The sequence below is a fragment of the Conger conger genome, chromosome 2 (genome assembly GCF_963514075.1).
Source record: "Conger conger chromosome 2, fConCon1.1, whole genome shotgun sequence".
NCBI lineage: Eukaryota > Metazoa > Chordata > Actinopteri > Anguilliformes > Congridae > Conger > Conger conger.
In genome coordinates, this window is record NC_083761.1 from 19,073,688 (window position 1) to 19,093,856 (window position 20,169).

The window sequence follows — 20,169 nt, forward strand, 5'->3', positions numbered from 1 at the left end:
AGTATTCAGACCCCTTAACTTTTGCACACTTTATTGTGTTGTAGATGTAATTTTGAATCAATCTGGTTGTCCTTCTCTGAACCTTTTCCAGCGCCATATCTTTCTTATATTGTGATCCCCACAACTGTACACAGTACTCTAATTGTGGTCTAACAAGGGTATTGTATAAGGTGAGTATAATTTCATTAGATTTGTACTCAATACTCTTGGCTATGTATCTTAGCATCCTGTTGGCCTTTTTCCTGCTACCGCACATTGACTAGATCCCGAAAGGCTTTGATCACCTAGTACCCCCAAGTCTTTTTCAACTTGAGCACCTTCAAATGGTGTACCCCACCATAAAATAATCCTGCCATAAGTTTTTATTTCCAACATGTAGAACTTTACATTTAGTTGATATTGAATTTCATCAGCCAGGTTTCCGCCCATTTCTGGATTCTGTTTAATCTGTTTAAATTATGTTCTGCTAGACAGAAGCCACTCTTGAATAAAAGGCATATGACAGCCCGCTTGGAGGACTCCGAGAGCATGAAGAAAAAGATTCTGGTCTGGTCTACGTCCAGATACTGTTCATCACCTGACTAATACCATCCCTTTGGTGAAGCATGGTGGTGGCAGCATTGTGCTATGATGGTGCTTCTCAGCTGGAGGGACAGGGTGACTGGTCAGAATTGAGGGAAGGATGAATGCAGCCAAACACAGAGAGGTCCTTGAAGAAAACCTTCTCCAGAGTGCACACAACCTCACACTGGGGCAACGGTGAGGGTCTGAATACTTATATAAAGGAGAGATTTCAGTTTTAATTTTTTTATAAATTAACCATTTAAAATAAAAATTAAAAAAACTGCAATTTTATCAATTTAAAATGACATCTAAAACACGATATAGTGTGCAAAAATTGAAGGGGTCTGACTACTTTTTGAAGCCACAGTACATGGTCCGTATATTTACATTACATTATTCTAGAAAATAAATTAGGGCTAGAGTCCTCTAACTCTACTATGCAGGCACTTCTGCCTTAATTTAATTATTTTGGAATTACATTTTTGCAAGGCTCAGCACAGATGATTTCTCTGTATTCTTTCAGGTAAAGGAAAGCCAATTAAAGCTAGCACATGTGATTCATTGCTCAGGTCATTCTTCATTGTGTCTATATGGGAGAGAGGCATGTGAAACATAAACTATGAAAGCAACCAAAATACATTGTGTAAGGGTGGTAGACACTCATAGAAATTAACAATGCTTAAAATAATAGGTTATCAAAAATATAGTGTGTGTGTGTGTGTGCATGCGTGTAAGTCTGTGTGTGTTCATTTACAAATTATGTTCATATTTTAGTGTTGTGATCCATATATTAAATAAATATCCATAATATATATATATATATTAAATTAATATGTAGGATATATATTATTGTCATTTTAAGTAAATGTACATGTTTATTGTTTCATGATTCTTCAACTACATTAAATGTAACTAGTTCTTCACATTACTAATATTAACTGTTCATATAGTGCATAGGTATATAAGAAAGATGGAAGGCCTGCCAAAGTAACAAGATATTTTACAAGAGAATGTCAGTTTGGCTCATTTCTTCCAGATAATTATTTAATGCAATACAGACAGATATTCACTCAAGTGTAAGGAAGAACCAGGGTCAAATGTAAATCATCTTTACAAATTGTACTGCACCACTAGCTGGAGCAAACCAACTTCATTAGATCATTGCTTTTCTTGAAAACATTTCATGATTTAGCAATATTATAGTAATAGCTGTAACACCGTTTTGAAGCACCCATGTAAAATCCCTAGTGAACACAAATCTGTGACCAAACTGAGATCATATACCCAGTAATATTAACAGCTAATATTATATGATGTACAGTAACTACAAAAATGTTTCCCCCAATATACAATAAAGTGCTGTAACTGTGCAAATATGCACTAAATAAGTTTAGATGACTTGGCATTTACTTAAATCTTTATATTCACCATTTTCAAGTGAATGTACCAATCTATCATAAATGCTACTTTGTTTTTGGGGTTTCTGACCTGGAGTTCATTCACCAAGTCCAGCTTCAAGTCGTTATAATACAATAAAGTTTCATATATGGCCAATAAGGTCCACACAGTTAATACAGTTGTGCACATGAGGAACTTGCCTCGTCCGTGTAGTATGTCAGGATAGCTTCGTCCAGGACTCTTAAAGCTTTCCATTTCAGCACCACGCCTCTGTGGACAGCTCTAACTGTCCATTGAGAGTAAAACGTCACCTTTAGGTGATACAAAGTGATATCACTTGTACTTCTGGGATTTCACTGGTCTGTTCTTTTAAGTATTTTGAACAATCTGGTTAATATTTCAGGAGCAACTTTTTGACTAGAAGAGGGAAAGTAATCCACAAAGAATGGCTGAGAGGAAACTTCTCCCAAGAGACGACGATGAAGGATCTCTGCTATCAAAATTAGGGACCGATAGCCCAAAACCGCGAGTGAAATTTGGAGGTATGTTTTGCAACGTAGAAGGTGCTTTTGAAAACAAAACTTTAAATTTTGAGTCATTCAGTCCCAGTTCAGTGAGAAGAAATGCAAAAACTCGGTTTGAGGACAGGTGCATGTCATCCGCGGATTCGGACACTTTCAGTGAAATAAGCACCTTCTCCAGCGCCAGTGCGACTTCTCCTCGATCCGAACTCTCTGCCAGCACGAGGGGGCAAACCATTGTCTTTCCCTCTGGACAAAAGCGCGAGCGCCACGGAGAGTCCCAGGTAGGCTACATTCACACCGAGTTCACACCTGCGTCAATAAGTATGTTCTGCCACATATTCAAACCTTTTTGTGCCATTAATAAAGTTTGCAGTAGAATTTGTCCAGCGTACGACAGCCAAAACAGTACAGCTTCCATATTAATGCAGCAAGAATTAATTAATGCTTATTAATAGCCAGGATCCGGTATTCGGTTCGTGTACCCTTTAATGTCATTCTGAATGTTTTTATGTTGATTGAACATTCACGATTAGTAAACCAGATAAATAATGAAGGTGTAAAATGTGTAGGCCTAAATAGGTTACGTTGAAGCCTATCTGATCATTAAAATAAGCACATAGGCGGATGGTAATCCATTTAAAGTCTCGAAAACTTGTAGGCTACTCGAACACGTACAGTATTGTAAACGTACAGTTATCTTTTTAAACTAAGGTCCGGAGTTCGATCTGGTTAACCAACACCAACGCGCAATATAAATCAACCCTCTTTCGGGCTTCTATGAACACAGGGGCCAAACACTGACATTACGTAAAAGGGTAATATAGATACTTTTTAACGATCATTTTCATCGAGCATGATCAATATCAGCTTCATCATTCATTCAGATAGTAAAACTATGAACGAATCACACCGCCAATGAGAGACGTTATATGATGTAAATAAGAACTTAATTGAATCATAATGTGTAAAAAAAAAAAAGTACGATAAAGTGTCTCAAAATGTTGTCACTGGGGTGGTAGGCTACCATATATGAAACTGTACCGCTTGCCATATACATCATACCTTTTTGGCTTAAATAGCCTACAAAATGACACATTAGGATACATTTAGGAAACATTTTCCTTAAATACAAAAATGCATCTCCACTGTACCTTTATTTCGGATACTTTAATGTTAACAAAGATACACGCAATGTGTCATAAGTCGGTACGGAGTCTATGGCTTCAAGACAGGGGAAATCACATGGAATATATTTTTAATTGTGTTCTCCCGCTGGGATAGACATGGAAACAATACGGATTTTTGGGTGCCAATTTAAGGCCGAAGGGGCGTTCGGAGAGGCCTGTCTGCCCTCTAATAGCCGCCAGGACGAGTCTGGAATACTAAGCAGGCAGCTGGCAAGCGAGGAAGCATTGTGAGGCGAGGGGGGGCTTTACGGCTGTCTGGCACGACAACAGAACAATAATATTAAATAAAGCATATTTACCTTATCGTAATAAGACTGCACATTTATTCGGAGACATTGCACTACATCCAAGGAGATTTCTACCAATAACGGGGATACACGACTGTGATCTATTTCTGACGCGCAAATCAAAGCTTTTCCAGAACCGGCCGGCATGTCTTACCAAGGCAAGAAGAACATTCCTCGTATAACGGTAAGAAGCCATTGTCGCCTCGGTGACAGCCATGATTTAGTGGTTTTAATTCGACCACAGGACGGTGAGGTGGAGTGAAGATATCGGGGAAATTCGTTCCAAGAGTCAAATTATGGAACAATAAACAACGAAGACCCGACCCCAACGCCATGTTTTGTATTGCTTAATACTCTTTGCAAAGTATATTCGCATCTTTCCAGGACGTTTATACCGATGGGCAAACATATAGGAATGCAATTTGCTTAACCGACCGTAAATTTCGACAGATAGATTACGTTGGCTACCGTTTATAGCCTAAGCAGTGTGGACTATTATTGACAGTAGGCTATATGGTCAGTGCGCTTAAAACACAAACCCTAAGGCGATAATAATTTCCCAGTTAGTAAATTAACAGTAGGCTAAGGGTTGCTTGATCTGTTGCAGGACAAATACTGTATAGGGCTCGCTGTTTCCGCCCCAGGCGCAACATGTTGAATTTGCAGGGAACCGGTATCTCTTTATAGTAGCCTACCGTTATCGTTTTCCTTTGTGTATTAGTCGTGTTCAAAATGGTGTTTTCTTTAGGCTGCCCAGTGACTTTTTCAAAGGACGCACGAGGACCCACCCGCCGACACACTCACTCATTTTTTCGACATGGATGTCACTGACTAAATAAATAATAGGCCTACATTTGGCGAGTGAAACAGCATCTTGGAAATATGATGTTGAAGCATTGACTGTGGGCATCCACATCGTTAAAACGGGGAGGATTTGTTGTAGACTTCCCTACAGCCATTACCAAACGCGTATTCGTCTATTCGCCCACGCGGATTAATTTGCTGGCCACAGCCCCCGAAATGAATCACCGTTAACTACCGCAAGCAAAATCCAAACCCTTCCGCACAATTTGACACAGTTGACCGCCCGTTACTGTACCGAATATGACCTATATTCTTAGCATGGTTTGCTGTGTCTTCTTTTGAAACAGAAATGCAGAAGAGACACGAGTATTGCTTTTGTGAAAGCGGCCACCGCCTTGCCGCTTAACAATGACTATTGCATATCCGTCTCATAATAAGACTCATAGTTGGTTTCATATTACAAAAAACAGAAGAGTGTAACAAATCATTATGCAACGTCTTCATGATATCACTCCTACACTTTGCGTTTATATTCCCTTACCAGAGGGCAAAGCACATTTCATGGCTTTTTTTGCACATACATGCCAAAAAGATGCAGCCTTGTACCAGAAAAACATGTGCTAATAATATACATTATTAGCACAGTATTATTTATTATTATAATTATAATAATAATAATAATTATTATTATTATTATTATTATTATTATTATTATTATTATTATTATTATTACTATTATTTAGCCAAAAGATACGCTGTCCTATCCATAAATTGAACAATACAATTTATTTGACAGTTCTGACATTTACGCCAGTAATTTCATGTCATAGGGCAGTTGGCTTCATGCTTGGTCATGTGAGCTCTCTTCAAGAGGCTAATTGGTGGCACTGTGCCAGGGTAGTCTGTGACCTGGCGGATTCATAGGCGTGACAAATTGCCAGTGTTGACTGAACTGATACCAGCAAATCTGCCTAACTTTTGCTTTTCAACTTGTCCGCATTATCATCCCTGATAAAAATAGCCCCGTCTAAATCAAATAAGACAATTATATGCATTTATTTGCTGCATTTATTTAGCATTGAGATTGGTATATGGCCTGATATACAATGCATATGTTGGTTTACAGTATTGATGTTACAACCAAACCACTCATTTCAATAGGCATTTATTTTCCCCTTTTGCATATTGCATATGTCTTTCATAAATACAGTACTGATAAACATGAGAAATGCTGACATTGATTGTCCTTGAGTACTAGACTACTCCTTGCAAATGCTTTTGTCATTGAAATAAGGATAACAGGAGTTACAGTAGCTCCTCCATAATAATGGACATTTGAATATAATGAATAGAGGACATACGGTATGTAAAGTTCCAGAATGTAATAATGAACCATAATGTTTGGACCTTCACAACATGTTACTGTACATATGTATAGCTTATTTAGTTTTGCAACTGGCTTTTCAAAGATTGGTATCTATCAGAAATCCTTCATAAGCCATTCACATCACTTTTTGTAAGAACAAAAATTTTGCCATATACTACTGTACATCAGACAGGGCATATGTGAATTTGTATTAATGCCAATTCATATTTGTCCAAACCCTGTAAAGCATTGGTTAATTGATGTCAATGTCAATTTACTGTATTACTTTTGCCCTTTCTTTGCAGAGTGACCGCATGATTATCAAGGGAGGAAAAATAGTTAACGATGACCAGTCTTTTTACGCTGATGTGTACGTGGAAGACGGGGTTATAAAGTAAGTGTGTTTACTTTATTCTTCTATGGTTAATGATTTGGGTTATTATGATGCAGGAAAACAAAGCTCAGACAAAAAAATAATAAGGAAATATGTGCATTTTATAGCACAATAGATATAAAATGCTAAAAGTGCACTTAATTGTCTAGACAATTGCACACACATCATACCCATCAACCCAAATTGTTATCACATACAGTACTTTGTATGAAAATATTTAGGCTACACGCTGAGTCTCAGGCACAAAGTGATGGGAAAGGAGAGTGAGGGAGGGGAAGTGCTGTGGAACAGTTATTGTTTGTCAGTACTTATTTACCGAGTTGAGAAACGAGTGGTGTGTACAATGAAACATCGATCACCCGGGCCTCCTGTGGAGTCCTGCTCCAGTTCCCAGTTGAAATGAGCTAGCGGGTACGGCTCTGCGCCGAATTGAACCTTCAGCCTCCGATTTGGCATTCTAATTATAGGCTGTGTCCCACTTCCCTGGAGTGTAGAAGCCGACTTGGCCTTTCGCTGTGGGTGTTTTATCATATGAATCTGAATTTTCTCCCTCCTTTCATTTCATGCAACTTTCAAATATGCTATCATATTTTTTGTATCCTTTAACATTCGCTGTTGATTTGTTTACACTCTTCTGGGAGTGGAGTTCTCCTGCATTGTGGCATAGTCAGTGAATTATTTTCCCTGTTTCTTTCCCCCAACTGGGTGTTTTTATGATTGTTCCATTTCCTCTAGAAAACATAATTTCCTCTTTCATTTTGCATCAAGATAATGGAAACAAGTTCCATGAAAATATTTTGATGTTTGTTTTTTTTCTTTGTTTGCGTTTTTGATCAACGGTGTTTGTTTTCGATTGTCAGGCAGATTGGGGAAAACCTCATCGTCCCGGGAGGGGTGAAGGTCATCGACGCCTATGGCCACATCGTCATCCCGGGCGGAGTAGATGTCAACACCAGTCTGCATGCCCCTTTCCTGGGCATGAGCCCGGCCGACGACTTCTACCATGGAACCATGGCTGCCCTGGCGGGGGGCACCACCACCATCAGTGTGTATTACCCCTGTCTCTGGGGAGGGGGGGGAGGGGGGGGCCCACATACATCAGCTTCCAGCAAGGGGTAGCAGACAGGGGGGGGGGGGCAGGGGGTGACTTTTTGAGCAAATTAGTCAAACCGGAGTAAAAGGCTAGGGGAGAGCCTGTCTGCTGATGTTAGATCAAGTTTAAAACGGGGTCACACTGGCCTGTCACAGGAGGTTTACATTCAAACTGATGACTTTATTTCCTTTTTGTTAACAGCCACACAGCACCCTCTGTATGCAGTATACAGTATCCAATGCCAGAGCAGGATTTACTGACACTTTTAAACCTAAAACAAGCCTACTGTTGCTTTGTTATTGACCTCTTTCTTTTACGGTACTATTAAAACTTCACTATCCATCTGTCCATCAATTATCTAGCCCGCTTACTCCTGGTTAGGGTTGCAGGGGGTGCTGCAGAGGTGGGATAGTTAAAATCTTATAATACAGTCGTATTTCCCACATGTGAAACTTTATCATTAATATTATTAACAATCTGTTCAAAATTGGCAGCTAAATCCTTGAGCTTTGTGTCATCTGCAGATTTATCAATTTCGCTACTAATACTGCCTTGTCAAGGAAGTGTGTAAATGAGCCAGAGTAAAGGTCCCAGCAGTACTCCAGTGATCTATGACATCCCTGTTGTGTGTTAAGTTCACGTGTGCTTCCTGCTGCAGTCGACCATGTCGTACCTGAGCCAGGAACCAGTCTCCTGGGCGCATACGATCAGTGGCGGGACATCGCCGACAAGAAGTCGTGCTGTGACTACTCTCTCCACGTGGACATCACCCGCTGGCATGAGGGCCTCACCGAGGAGCTGGAGACCCTAGTCCGAGACAAAGGTATTGATTAAAAAAACAACCCCAGTAACGCTTTGTTTTACAGCCTGTTAATTACCTAGTATTCACTGGGTAGATACACAGCTACTTAGGTAACTACTTTGATTTCAGTGGTGAGTACTATGGAACAAAGTCAGTAAGTATCATATGCAAGTACCATGTAAATATGTTTTACAGCAGGCTTCATAGTACTTACCTCTGAAATCAAAATAGTTACCAAATAAGTACCTGGTAGTGGCCCAGTAAATACGTGGTAATTAACGGGCTGTAAAATAAAGCCTTACCAAATCCCCCGTTATGACAATTTTGAATTTCCCATTATGCCGAGTCACGACCATGGCACATGCCGGGACCACTGAAGCTGAAACATGCACACTCACCTATTGCACTAATCTGCAACTAAATGGCTTTTATACATCCTGTAGTCAACACCAAACTACAGGAGAGCTAGCACCAATCAGAGAGGTGTGTCCCTCACTGACACGTCAGGCAGCCTACAGTATAGTCACTGTTGGGATGGACTAATGTTGCAGTGTCATGGTAATGTGAAATGAGACAACAGAAATATCACAGTCTGTCCTCAATGAGCCTTGCATCAGCATTTCCCGCTCAGTATTGGCTTAAAATAACTTGAGGATTGATGGGCAATGTGAAATAACAGGGAGTCACACTGTAAAGATTAAAACTATGTTTTTATTTGGTTCTGTACGTTTTGAGTCTACAGTCTTCTGAGGGTTCAAGTGAGAACTGTACCCATCAATGTCAAAATGTAATTCACTGTTTAAAAAAGAAAACGCATGTTCCCGGGACTTGATGGTCTTGATTTGAAGGTCAAGTTAAGTCTTTTTCTATAATTAGAATAATTTTCAATTATATACCGTCAGAACAGGGACGATGCTCAAAAGCACTCTGCTTGAAGCCCCTCTCCTCTCCTTTTCCTTCACTTCTCATTCTCTCCTTCTCTCTGCTCTTCTTTTCTGACAGGACCCCTTCATCCCTTTGCTCCCTCTGTTCCTCTCGCCTCTGCTTTTTCTTCTGGAGGCTCTTTTCCACACCTCACCCCTTCATCCCTTTGCTTCCTCACTCCTCCTCTCGCCTCTGGCTTTATTGCCCCTTGCACGCATCATTTCATCCTCTCTCTTCCGGAGGGTTGGGTTACTGCAGGGGACAGGGCTGTAATCATGATGCTCCTACTGAATAATCAACCCAGACAGCTGCCTCCTCCCCCTCATCCCACATACTGGCACGGACACACACATGCGCGCACACACTCACACACACCCACATATATACAGACACATTTACACAAGCGCCACCAACCATCATGGCCATCAGTAGGCAGAGCGGCTGCCATATCTAATCTGGCTGATGTGCAAAGATCTAATACTAAAAGTGGCCACGTTTAATGCTTAAAGCACTAGGTACGCTGGGTTTTGATGGCTACTTGATGCTCCTGAAAAACAGAAAAATAGAAGAAATAAAGTTGTTTGTTGACAAAATACATATCCTGAAAACAGTATTTGTCTGAAATATGCATTAGAACCCAGTTTGCGTATCTCCGTCTACAGTACATGCCCCTCAGCAGTACATAATGTTGTGTTATAAACAAATTATCTCACACATGTTCGAATGAAGTCTTTTTTAACCTTCTTCACAGGTGTGAATTCCTTTTTGATCTACATGGGGTACAAGGACAGATTCCAGAGTTCTGACACCCAGGTAAGATTTCCCTCAACCGTGGATTATAATCTGAATCTATGATTATCATAATCGTATAATGTCGAATAAGGTGTCAAGTGGTGGCTCCATTTTGTTTTTTTCACACACTGAAAGTTTTCAACCAGCTTCATAAATAAAGTCGGTTCAAACCCCCAAATAACAAAGCCATAATGGACATTGGTAAATATAAACTATTCCGTTTTTTATTTTTATTTTTTACTGTTCCTAAGAATTCTGCTCTGTCCGGAGATAAGATAAGATAGACTTTATTGTCCTGAAGGAAATTTGTCTTGGACACAACAGTGCATACTGTATGAAAACAAATACAACACATGTAAAAACCAACATGGCACTGTGTTTGATTATGTTTAGGGTTGTGTTTAGGGCTTTGATGGACAGGGGGACAAAAGAGTGCTTTTAGCAGTTGAACCTAGACTGGGGGATACATTTATGTGCTGCACTGATGATAAATGTGGGCCTTTAATGCTACACCTCCACGCAGATGTACGAAGCCTTCGGCGTCATCAGAGATCTGGGGGCCATTGCGCAAGTGCACGCGGAAAACGGAGACATCATCGAAGAGGTGTGCCAGTGTGCCCGTTCACAACCTCACATCAGAACTGATGTACACTCCGCTGGAAAAAACTGCGGTAGCTGGTTGACCTGTCCAGACCAGCTCCCAGCTGGACAAGGTTTAGCTGGTTGACCAGTTCAGACTATCTCCTCGACCAGCTCAATCTATGTTTTGAAACAGACAAGCAGACAAGCTACCAGCACTAGCTAGTTGACCAGCTCATACCCAGCTTGCCCTGCTTCATGACCTGCTTGGCCATGTTGGTTGACCAGCTCATACTCAGCTAGACCAGGTTATGACCAGTTTGACCAGCTCAATTTTCAAGCAGGTCAAGCCAGCAGGGCTAATTCTGCCTTTCATTGCTATAATGCTATAATGCTATAATGAGACAGTGGATATGATGATATGCTCCCCTGCTAAGGCACTCCCTTTCGCCAACATGGCTAAGCTTTATTGATCTCTGTTCGATGCTCAGCAAGTCATCAGTGGCACTGAGCCAAGAGCTCAACTGCTGAAGAAATGCTATAACATCAGGAGCACACTGACATCCCACAGCCATGTAGGCACAGCCTGTTACAGTATGAAGCAGATTTGCAAATAAACATTTGCATGTCTTCACTATGTACAACTGCTACACCATCTGTACACACTTTTTTGATTATCATATGACATGCCCTTTTATCAGCCAACTTGTGTAAGTTGGTATGATTTTTATATAGTCGGATAAGTCGTTTAAGTCCCTTGCTCAACCACACAAGAGTAGAATTTAGAAGTTTCAGCCCCTTGCTCAACCACACAACGGTAGAAGTTAGAAGTTTAAGTCCCTTGCTCAACCACACAACGGTAGAAGTTAGAAGTTTAAGTCCCTTGCTCAACCACACAACGGTAGAAGTTAGAAGTTTAAGTCCCTTGCTCAACCACACAACAGTAGAAGTTCGAACTTCTTTGAGTATAAGCCCAGCTTTCTCACATGCCAGCCTTGATAGACCTAGAAGAGGCTAGTCAGAGAGGATAAAAGTGAGATGAAATGGGTTTTGTGTGTTCACAGGAGCAGAAGAAGTTGCTGGAAATGGGTATCACAGGCCCTGAAGGACATATGCTGAGTCATTCTGAGGAGGTACGGACCACGAATCCCCTCTGAACCTCCCACGCTGTGAGACAGACTCAAATGGGACATTACTCCAGGATGGCTTTCAGATTGAGCAGCATTTATTGTGTCTGCCATATTTTCAGTGTCAGAATAAAGCATTGGGGATCAGCCAAACTTAGACTTACTGTACAAAGAGAGCATTTATTTTTATCAATAAAACAATTTTTGACATAATCCTGGTTAGAGTAACTGGGTTTTTGGAGTCTCCTACTTTTTTCTCAGACACTGGTGTTTCCACAAATTATCTCTGATAACCAGATAGTCAGTGCCTACGTTCCTTCTGTCCACTATCACTTCCTTGATTGTGTTGGGTAACAGGGGTGTTATATTGCAGTTTATAAATAGTCCCAAAGTGGGTGCCCAAGGACAGAACATCTGTTGCTACCATATGTTTCTCATCGTTACTTATCCAAGTGAAAACACATTCAGACAAAAATATCTTTTTTGAGGGAGTCCTGGCATTGTCTTTGCTCACACGCCTTCATGATTATCCATTAGATACTTTCAACTGGAACATTTCAGCTTCAGAGACACGACTTTCAATGTTCACAGTATGTTGCAGTTTATTTGGAATCTGCAGTGCTTCTGACTAAAGATGTCTTCCAGGTGGAAACAGAAGCTGTGTACCGAGCCATAACTATTGCCAAGCAGGCCAACTGCCCCCTCTACATCACCAAGGTGATGAGCAAATCTGCGGCTGATGTCATCGCTCAGTCCAGGAAGAAGGGTAAGAAGCACTGGAATAACATAGCCCCAACCCTGTTCTGTCAGATGTACACACGCTGCTGAAAAATTCAGCGATGACCAGCCTGAAATGACCAGCTACCATCTGTTAGCTGGTCAAAACATACAGCAGCTTGTGCTAGTCAAACATTTTCAGTATGGAGTTGGCCTGAGCTGGTCCAGCTACCAGCTCTCAAAACCTAGCTTCAGCTGTTTTATTCAGAAGATAATTTTTAGAAGATAATCAATGGTGTGTTTGGAGCACAACTTTGTTTCCTGTTTAAAACAACTAGGCCACCATTCTTTCCTACTGTTTTGTGTCCCATTCTTAACTGAATGAAAAAATGTAAGGAATGATGAATTGTTTTCTGATTTACATAATTCCTGCTTATTCACATGAAGGAAGTCCTAAAAACAAATCACAGTGCTTCCTGAAATTTGGCATTGAAGATTAATCTAAAAGTGTGGGTCCTGAATTATTATTTGCATTATGTTCCTGCCACTAATCTATCCTGCATCTTGGTAATTTATTTCAGGCATTGTGGTTTACGGGGAGCCAATCACAGCCAGCCTGGGCACTGACGGCTCACACTATTGGAGCAAAAACTGGGCCAAAGCCGCCGCTTTTGTCATGTCCCCGCCCCTCAGCCCTGATCCCACCACTCCAGACTACCTCAACTCATTGCTGTCCTGGTGAGCATGACCTAACTGCAGCAGCACAAAGGCATGATTCAATGCCGCGCAGTGACAGCAACAGTAGCCACAGTTTGTCAACCTGAGGCATAATGGGGTTGCAAAACATAGACAGAGTGCAAATATGACCTGACAACGTCTAGCACAACGTCTAGTCCCCAAACATCACTGTGGGACCTTATTTTGTGTGAGCGGACCTTTGTCAGGAGCTGATATGATGAAGCCCTGCTAGTGTTGCAACATACAGTAGCATCATGCAACTATAGGTTCATTTTGGATTTGAACATAATGTGCCAGTGCTTCCATGTACTTAAAAACGGATATGACTTTGTGAAGAGCAGTGGTAGTCTTGGTAGTGAAGCCATGTCCGTGCTTTTTCCATCAGCGGAGACCTGCAGCTGACAGCCAGTGCTCACAGCACATTCACCACGGCACAGAAAGCCGTAGGGAAGGACAACTTCACCTACATTCCAGAGGGAACCAATGGGATTGAGGAGCGGATGTCCATCGTTTGGGAGAAGGCTGTGGTATGTAGGTTTCACATTCAAGTGCAATAGTAATGTAATAATTTCATTGAATTATTCTTCTCCTCCTTTTCCTTCTCCTACTCGAAATTGGCCCATGACATAGCCTTCCGTGACACTACCATGCCATTTTAGTTTGGTAGTTGATTACTACATACTGTAAATGGTGACATTCCCCCGGATAATATGCCATTTAGCAAAGCTGCTGCTGAATATTATTGCTTATGGTAGTTACATGTGGTTCTTATGGTTTTGTAGATCTCTCAGATAGTAAGTGTCATAGATAGTTCTGTTTACTGAGATTGCTTATTAACAGGCAACAGGCAAGATGGATGAAAATGAGTTTGTCGCAGTGACCAGCACCAACGCTGCAAAAATCTTCAACATTTACCCTCGCAAAGGCCGGATTGCGGTGGGCTCTGATGCCGATATGGTCCTCTGGAACCCCAAGGAAACCAAAATATTCTCCGCTAAGTCACATGCTCTGGTATGACTTTGGATATTTTAATCATCACACTCACCATCTGTGGTGCCTCATTGGTATTCACTTGCATTATGCATTTACAAAGCAGACAAAGTTATGGTGTAACGTGTTTCATGGTTATCCCTGCTGTACAATTCAGCTATGCCTGCTTGACCAGCCTGAAAACTGGACTTGTCAAGCTGGTCATAAACTGGTCTAGCTGGGTATGAGCTGAAACTCTAGCAACTGTTTGTGAAACTCCCAGGAGATCAGCAGTTTCTGGGATATTCAAACACCAACAATCATCCCATGGTCAAAGTCACTTAAATCACATTTCTTCCCAACATTCTGACATTTGGTCTCTTGGTATGCATGTTTTTATGCATTTAGTTGTTGCCACATGATTGGTGGATTAAATATTTGCATGGTCAAGCTGATGAACAGGTCTACCAAATAAAGTGCTCAGTGAGTGTATGTGTGAAGTTTTACTTTTAATGTTTAAAACTATGAAAAAAAATGCAAACTTTAAAATGTAGGTAATCTGCTTCGAGCCCATTTACTTTGGAATCTTTGAAGCGCATTATCTCAAAAACACTCAGAATGCAGGTAGAACCTTATAAATCCAAGGTTACAATTGTAAGAGCTTTACCTTATTGACGTGGACATGTCTGACCTCTCTTTGCAGACGGTTGAGTACAATATTTTTGAAGGGATGGAGTGTCGAGGCGCTCCGGCGGTGGTGATCAGCCAGGGGAAGATCGTGCTGGAGTCTGGGAACCTGAATGTCACGGAAGGATCCGGGCGCTTCATTCCGAGGAAGGCCTTCCCAGACTATGTTTACAAGAGGATCAAGGCACGGAGTAGGGTAAGAGCCAGTGCAGAGGGGTAGAGATTTGCCAGCATCTGAGGGACATGCTGGCAAACATTTATTAGACAAATGCCTTACCAGTCAGCTAAAGGTGAAATCATCCCTAGCGAAGGGCAAAGACCTTATTTTTTTAATTTTCTGGTTATGTCATAAGGAAGTTATTAGGGAACTAGCCAAGCTAACCCTGCTACACCAGGTCTATAGTACAAGAGCTTTCGTATTCTGAACTAAACTCCATCGGAACTGGAAGCCATGTTTAATAGAGATCGACATCCAAAGTTGACATATCGGTTATTACAGTTGTTGTCCCGATAAGTATTCTAAAGCATTTAATGATGTAAAAACAGTTCTACACTGTATTTTTGTCTTTAATGTACTTGGTTTTTAAATCATATAATTACTTGTCGTTAAAGATGGCAGATGCTCGAGGTGTTCCAAGAGGGCTTTACGACGGCCCCGTCCATGATGTTGTCAGTGCAACAAAATCAATGCCGCCAACGCCCACCGGCCGCGGACCTGCATGTCCTGGGAAAGCTCAGATAGCCCCGGCACGGAACCTCCACCAATCAGGGTTCACTCTCTCTGGTGAGCGTCACACACAGTGCAGTTATTCACTGTGCCAATCTGTATCTGTACTTGTCTAACCCTGTGCACTAAACATCACCCCACCCATCTGTCTGTTTCATCAGATATTCTCACTCCCAGTGTGCTGCCTGTCTATACATCAATAATAGCAATAATAATAGTAAACATTGTATCTGTTATTTAATAGCCGTACATAGTGTAACATACAGTACGTCATGTTTGTGTATTTCAGGAACTCAAATGGATGACCACATTCCAAGGCGCACCGCACAAAGGATTGTGGCTCCCCCTGGTGGTAGATCCAATATTACTTCACTGTCGTGATCGTTGCCTCTGCTGTTGCGTACGAATCAAACTGCTCTTGACTTCCATAGCATATTGAACATCACATAACGATAACGTAAATAATCTGTAAAGCAGAAAGTGCAAATGATATATTCATAACTTTGCTCATATATGCCAACAGTCAAAACACACAGCATAACTATTCTAATTTACAGTAAATCCCAATTTATGTTTAAGCCACCTTTACCCTCCAGCATCTATCATGATTAAGTCCATAGCATGTACGGAGAACAAATCATTCATAATTGTTTAGAAATATATTAAGTCAGCTTCAGTGTAGCATTAAACTACTGAGAAAAGTTAGTTGGAAGTGAAATTAGTTTCTGTAAAAAAAACACTGTGAAAGGATATCAGTATAGTGCTGCTTTTTGAATGAAATTCATCCTGTGTTTCATGTTTGGATCTGGGTTGTACCTATGTTTTTCACCTCAGAGCCACTTCTGGGTCCTACATTTAAAATGTATTAGTGTCAGTGATTGATAGAGAACAGCTTTAGTTGGAGTGCTTGTATGTGTATCACTATAAAACAGAAATATTATGAATGACTAAAGGGTTTGCACCCAAATTTTAAGAAACACCATTTTCCAAGATAATGCCATCTTCTTAGCTTATTAGAGCCATCAGATGCCTACATGCATATCTCTATTCTGGGTTATTTTATCTTTACACAAAGCTTTCTGGCCAGTTTTATGATTTCAAAATTTGTATTATTATCATATTTTAAACATATGACTTACGGTGCTCTCAAACCATATACTTTAGCCATGGCAACATCACTGTCATGGATTTAAAGAAATAAAACATGGTTATAAAGACTTCTTTTTAAACCTGGTTTGCATTTTTAAACCCCAGTGGTTAACTGAAGTATCATTATTATGTCTTTGTAAACTTCCTGTTTGTACTTTTACATGATCTGACAAAAAGACAATTTTTAAAAAACCGATTACTTGAACAATGTTTATGTTGTGCTGTTCTCGGAAAAGGTCTTTATTAAATGGTGTGAGAAGAAATCTGTTGGCAGTGTTCATTTTACGGAAACCTGGTCGACCGGTGAATCTTTTTTATACCCTTTTTTGTGTCCTGTCTGTCTGTAAATACAGTACATGTTTCAAAATATGCATGGTAAGCATGTCTGGAATAAAGTTGGTGAAAACGTAAAGCATTGTGTGTGTTTTTTCATATATGTTATAACAGCCAATGTCAATCATATAATCAATAAAAATATAAAGAATGCCAATGCAGGTCTGTTAGTTTAAGGTTTTAAACATGAAGCATATGGATCAAACATTTTCCACGAACAAGTAATGAAGAAATGTATGAATAAAGTAGATGTCTTCTTAGAAAATGCAATTACTGTCATGTGTTACTTATTATTGTCATGAGCACGGGGTTATATTATTATTATTAATATTACCACCATATTATTGAGGTGCACAGACTGTACCGCAGCTAACAATAACTTACTGACAAGTAGAATCATGTCCTTCCTCATGCAATATATTTTTAGAAGGCTATTAGAGTTTTCTACCCTGCCTGTTACATCAGGCTATGTCTTATTTCTTACTACACATATCTCATTACTACCCTCTACTGGCTACAATTAAGTTATTCGTCATTGTCTTCCCAAGATACCACAGACAGTCAGGGATGAATGCATGTCATAGCGGGAGAAATGCCTTAAAATCAAAACATAGACTGCTTAAAACTATGTCTCCCCCCTACCCACATCGTGAATGTTTCTAGACAAGTTGCTTTCAGGAAACTCACCCCAGAATGTTAAGCAACATTTGACACTTTTCGAAGACATTCCCGGGGTTCCACAATTATTATTTACATCACTAACCGTGCTGTGTGTTAGGGTTAGGATTAGGTCATAAATACGTTAAACCTGTGACTTTAAAGAGCTTGTCTTCTGCATATCTCCTGACATGATACTTGCAGGCCTGGAAAGGAATGGGGGTTGGCTTCTACCTGCTTGACAACACAGAACTCCAATGTAAAAAAATCGAGCTGGGACTCAAGGATTTCAGTAGCCTACTCACCCATTCTTGTTTTAGGAAATTCCAGTTTGTACCTCCCTAAAAGAGACACATTTTAAATAATTATTTTCAGCTTTTGTTTTGCACAACAGCATCAGGGGTCAAAAGACAGGGGCAAAGACTATCCTATTAGAAAATGCATGGAAACAGCTAAATTGAAATACCAATAAGGTTTTCCCCCCTTCTTATTCTTCTTCTTGCTTTAATTTCATGCATCAGCGATTTTCAGTAAGCAAAGTACCAAAGAATTGGGTCTGCTTAGAGCTGCGTTTTCCATTTCTCCACTGCAGGTTTAATAAATAATAATTCTAAAATGTTATACACCCCAGGCCCTCACTTGACATTCTAAAAATGCACCACTTATTCTGTTATTTAGCCCTATTAATGGAACTGCCAGCCTAACAGAGTTATCTCTGTAAGATCTGTTATGTTAAGGGGAATCTGAAATGGCAAAAAGTCGTTCTGTACACAGAGCGACATGTCTGGCCACTTCAGAGGCCATGGCTAGCCCATAACGGATCACTCGCATATCAAAGCTAATGGCATCGGCAAGTACCATTGATTCGGTATGTAAACACACAGCATAGATCCACTGTGCAGCCTGGATCTCCATATTGATCAGATCACCATCGATCAGCTGCAGTACATAATGAAGATAATATAATTGGTATCTTACTTCATGGAGACATTTGCATCCCATGTCCCATTAGCTGTAGCTTGTGTGGATAAAATTCAATCGGCATAAGCCACCATGTTTGGCATACAAAATAAAAAAATCAACCATTCTGGTGAACAAATACTCAGTAAAGTAGTGCTGACCACGTCATGCAACAGCACTTGTTTTGTTACAATCAGGAATTGTCTTAATGGGTAAACGCATAGCGGTTTTTAGCGATCTCGGTTATCTGTGTATAGACTCGCTTTACCAACTTTCAAAGTTGCTTAAACTGCATTACCAATTACATGCTGCAGATGGCAGTGATGATGCATCGGCAAAATCTCATGTCGTCACTATTACCAAAAATCCTGTTCTTGAAACTTGTTTGCTGGCTTTCTTTTGTGTTTTAGCTCTTTTCTCTTGTTTTGCCATGAGTGCAGTTGTGCTTGCAGGGGCTTCGTGTTTGCTTTCGTAAATTTGTTAATTTCAAATCATTTCAATCAGGGTTTTAGTTTGGGGCAAGAACAAAAGCCTTCTGAGATAAGACTGGTGATGACCCGCATATTTCACAGATATTATTGTCACTTGGTGTCTCCAAAACATAAATAATGAACAGGCGAAAGAACTCTCAGTATTCCTCTGTTATGACAGAACCTTATTGTGTGAAAACAAAGGTAATTGCTTGCTCGTTCCTTCCTGTGTCCTGTTGAAGTATATTTATTGACACAGCATATTCTTTATAATTGGCAGTAGTTTTATACATCATGTTATATACCCTGTCCTATAATCAAATACAATTTTAAATGTTTTAAAATGTAAATGTTTATAGCCATGCTGTTACAATCCCTTGCACCCCCACCCCAGAACTTACAAATACACTTGCACATACATAAATGCACGCACACACACACACACACACACACACACACAGGCATAAACAAGGTACACAGACATATATAACCATGGACATATAGAATATAGACTACACAGACACACATATTTTACAGATGTGCGTTCCGAAATAAATATACTGTAACGCAGTTTCACATACACGTGTGCACAGGAATGCACATACAGTGTGTACAGAATATTGTTTCTTGATATCTCTATTTGCAATAATGTAACGAGACAATAACCAGTTAATCAGTAATGAACAGTGCACCTTGTGCACCTTGATTATTTTAATCTGAAAAGATTGGCTTGGTCTCCAATCATCCATTTCCTTTTTGAAAAGCAGGCAACTATACCTTCAGATATGCTATTTTCATTCTGTGTTTAATATTGCTTATCCGAGACTGAGAGGCGGGTGACCCTCGCTGAAGAACAGGCTCCCAGCACACAACCGAGTTTACACCATTAGCTACAAGTGCCCGCGCTGTGATCATATCAGC

At 40.3% G+C, this 20,169-nt stretch overlaps 1 protein-coding gene across 3 annotated transcripts; it reads left to right on the plus strand.

Moving 5' to 3' along the window:
• Positions 1-650: 650 nt before the first annotated feature.
• On the plus strand, positions 651-17,240 carry dpysl4 (dihydropyrimidinase like 4). 3 transcript variants are annotated; one of them, XM_061226625.1, is made up of 15 exons: positions 651-759; positions 2,366-2,767; positions 6,436-6,524; positions 7,385-7,569; positions 8,276-8,440; positions 10,095-10,156; positions 10,659-10,739; positions 11,779-11,847; positions 12,487-12,607; positions 13,140-13,296; positions 13,682-13,823; positions 14,137-14,307; positions 14,969-15,148; positions 15,565-15,736; positions 15,969-17,240. In XM_061226625.1, the coding sequence occupies exons 2-15, from the start codon at positions 2,408-2,410 to the stop codon at positions 16,058-16,060; spliced, it is 2,046 nt and encodes a 681-aa protein (XP_061082609.1). In that variant the 5' UTR covers positions 651-759; positions 2,366-2,407; the 3' UTR covers positions 16,061-17,240. The 3 variants fall into 3 exon arrangements, with proteins under 3 accessions (XP_061082609.1, XP_061082601.1, XP_061082592.1); XM_061226617.1 differs by having other exon boundaries at positions 2,366-2,504; XM_061226608.1 differs by lacking the exons at positions 651-759; positions 2,366-2,767 and adding an exon at positions 3,859-4,144.
• Positions 17,241-20,169: the final 2,929 nt, after the last annotated feature.

What these genes read in the sequence shown, in the direction of transcription:
- dpysl4 (XM_061226625.1), top strand. Translation starts at nt 2,408, where the DNA reads ATGGCTGAGAGGAAACTTCTCCCAAGAGACGACGATGAAGGATCTCTG. An exon ending in GGGGGGCACCACCACCATCA is followed by an intron (nt 7,570 to 8,275) that starts GTGTGTATTACC and finishes TTCCTGCTGCAG; the next exon opens with TCGACCATGTCGTACCTGAG. An exon ending in TGCTGAGTCATTCTGAGGAG is followed by an intron (nt 11,848 to 12,486) that starts GTACGGACCACG and finishes GATGTCTTCCAG; the next exon opens with GTGGAAACAGAAGCTGTGTA.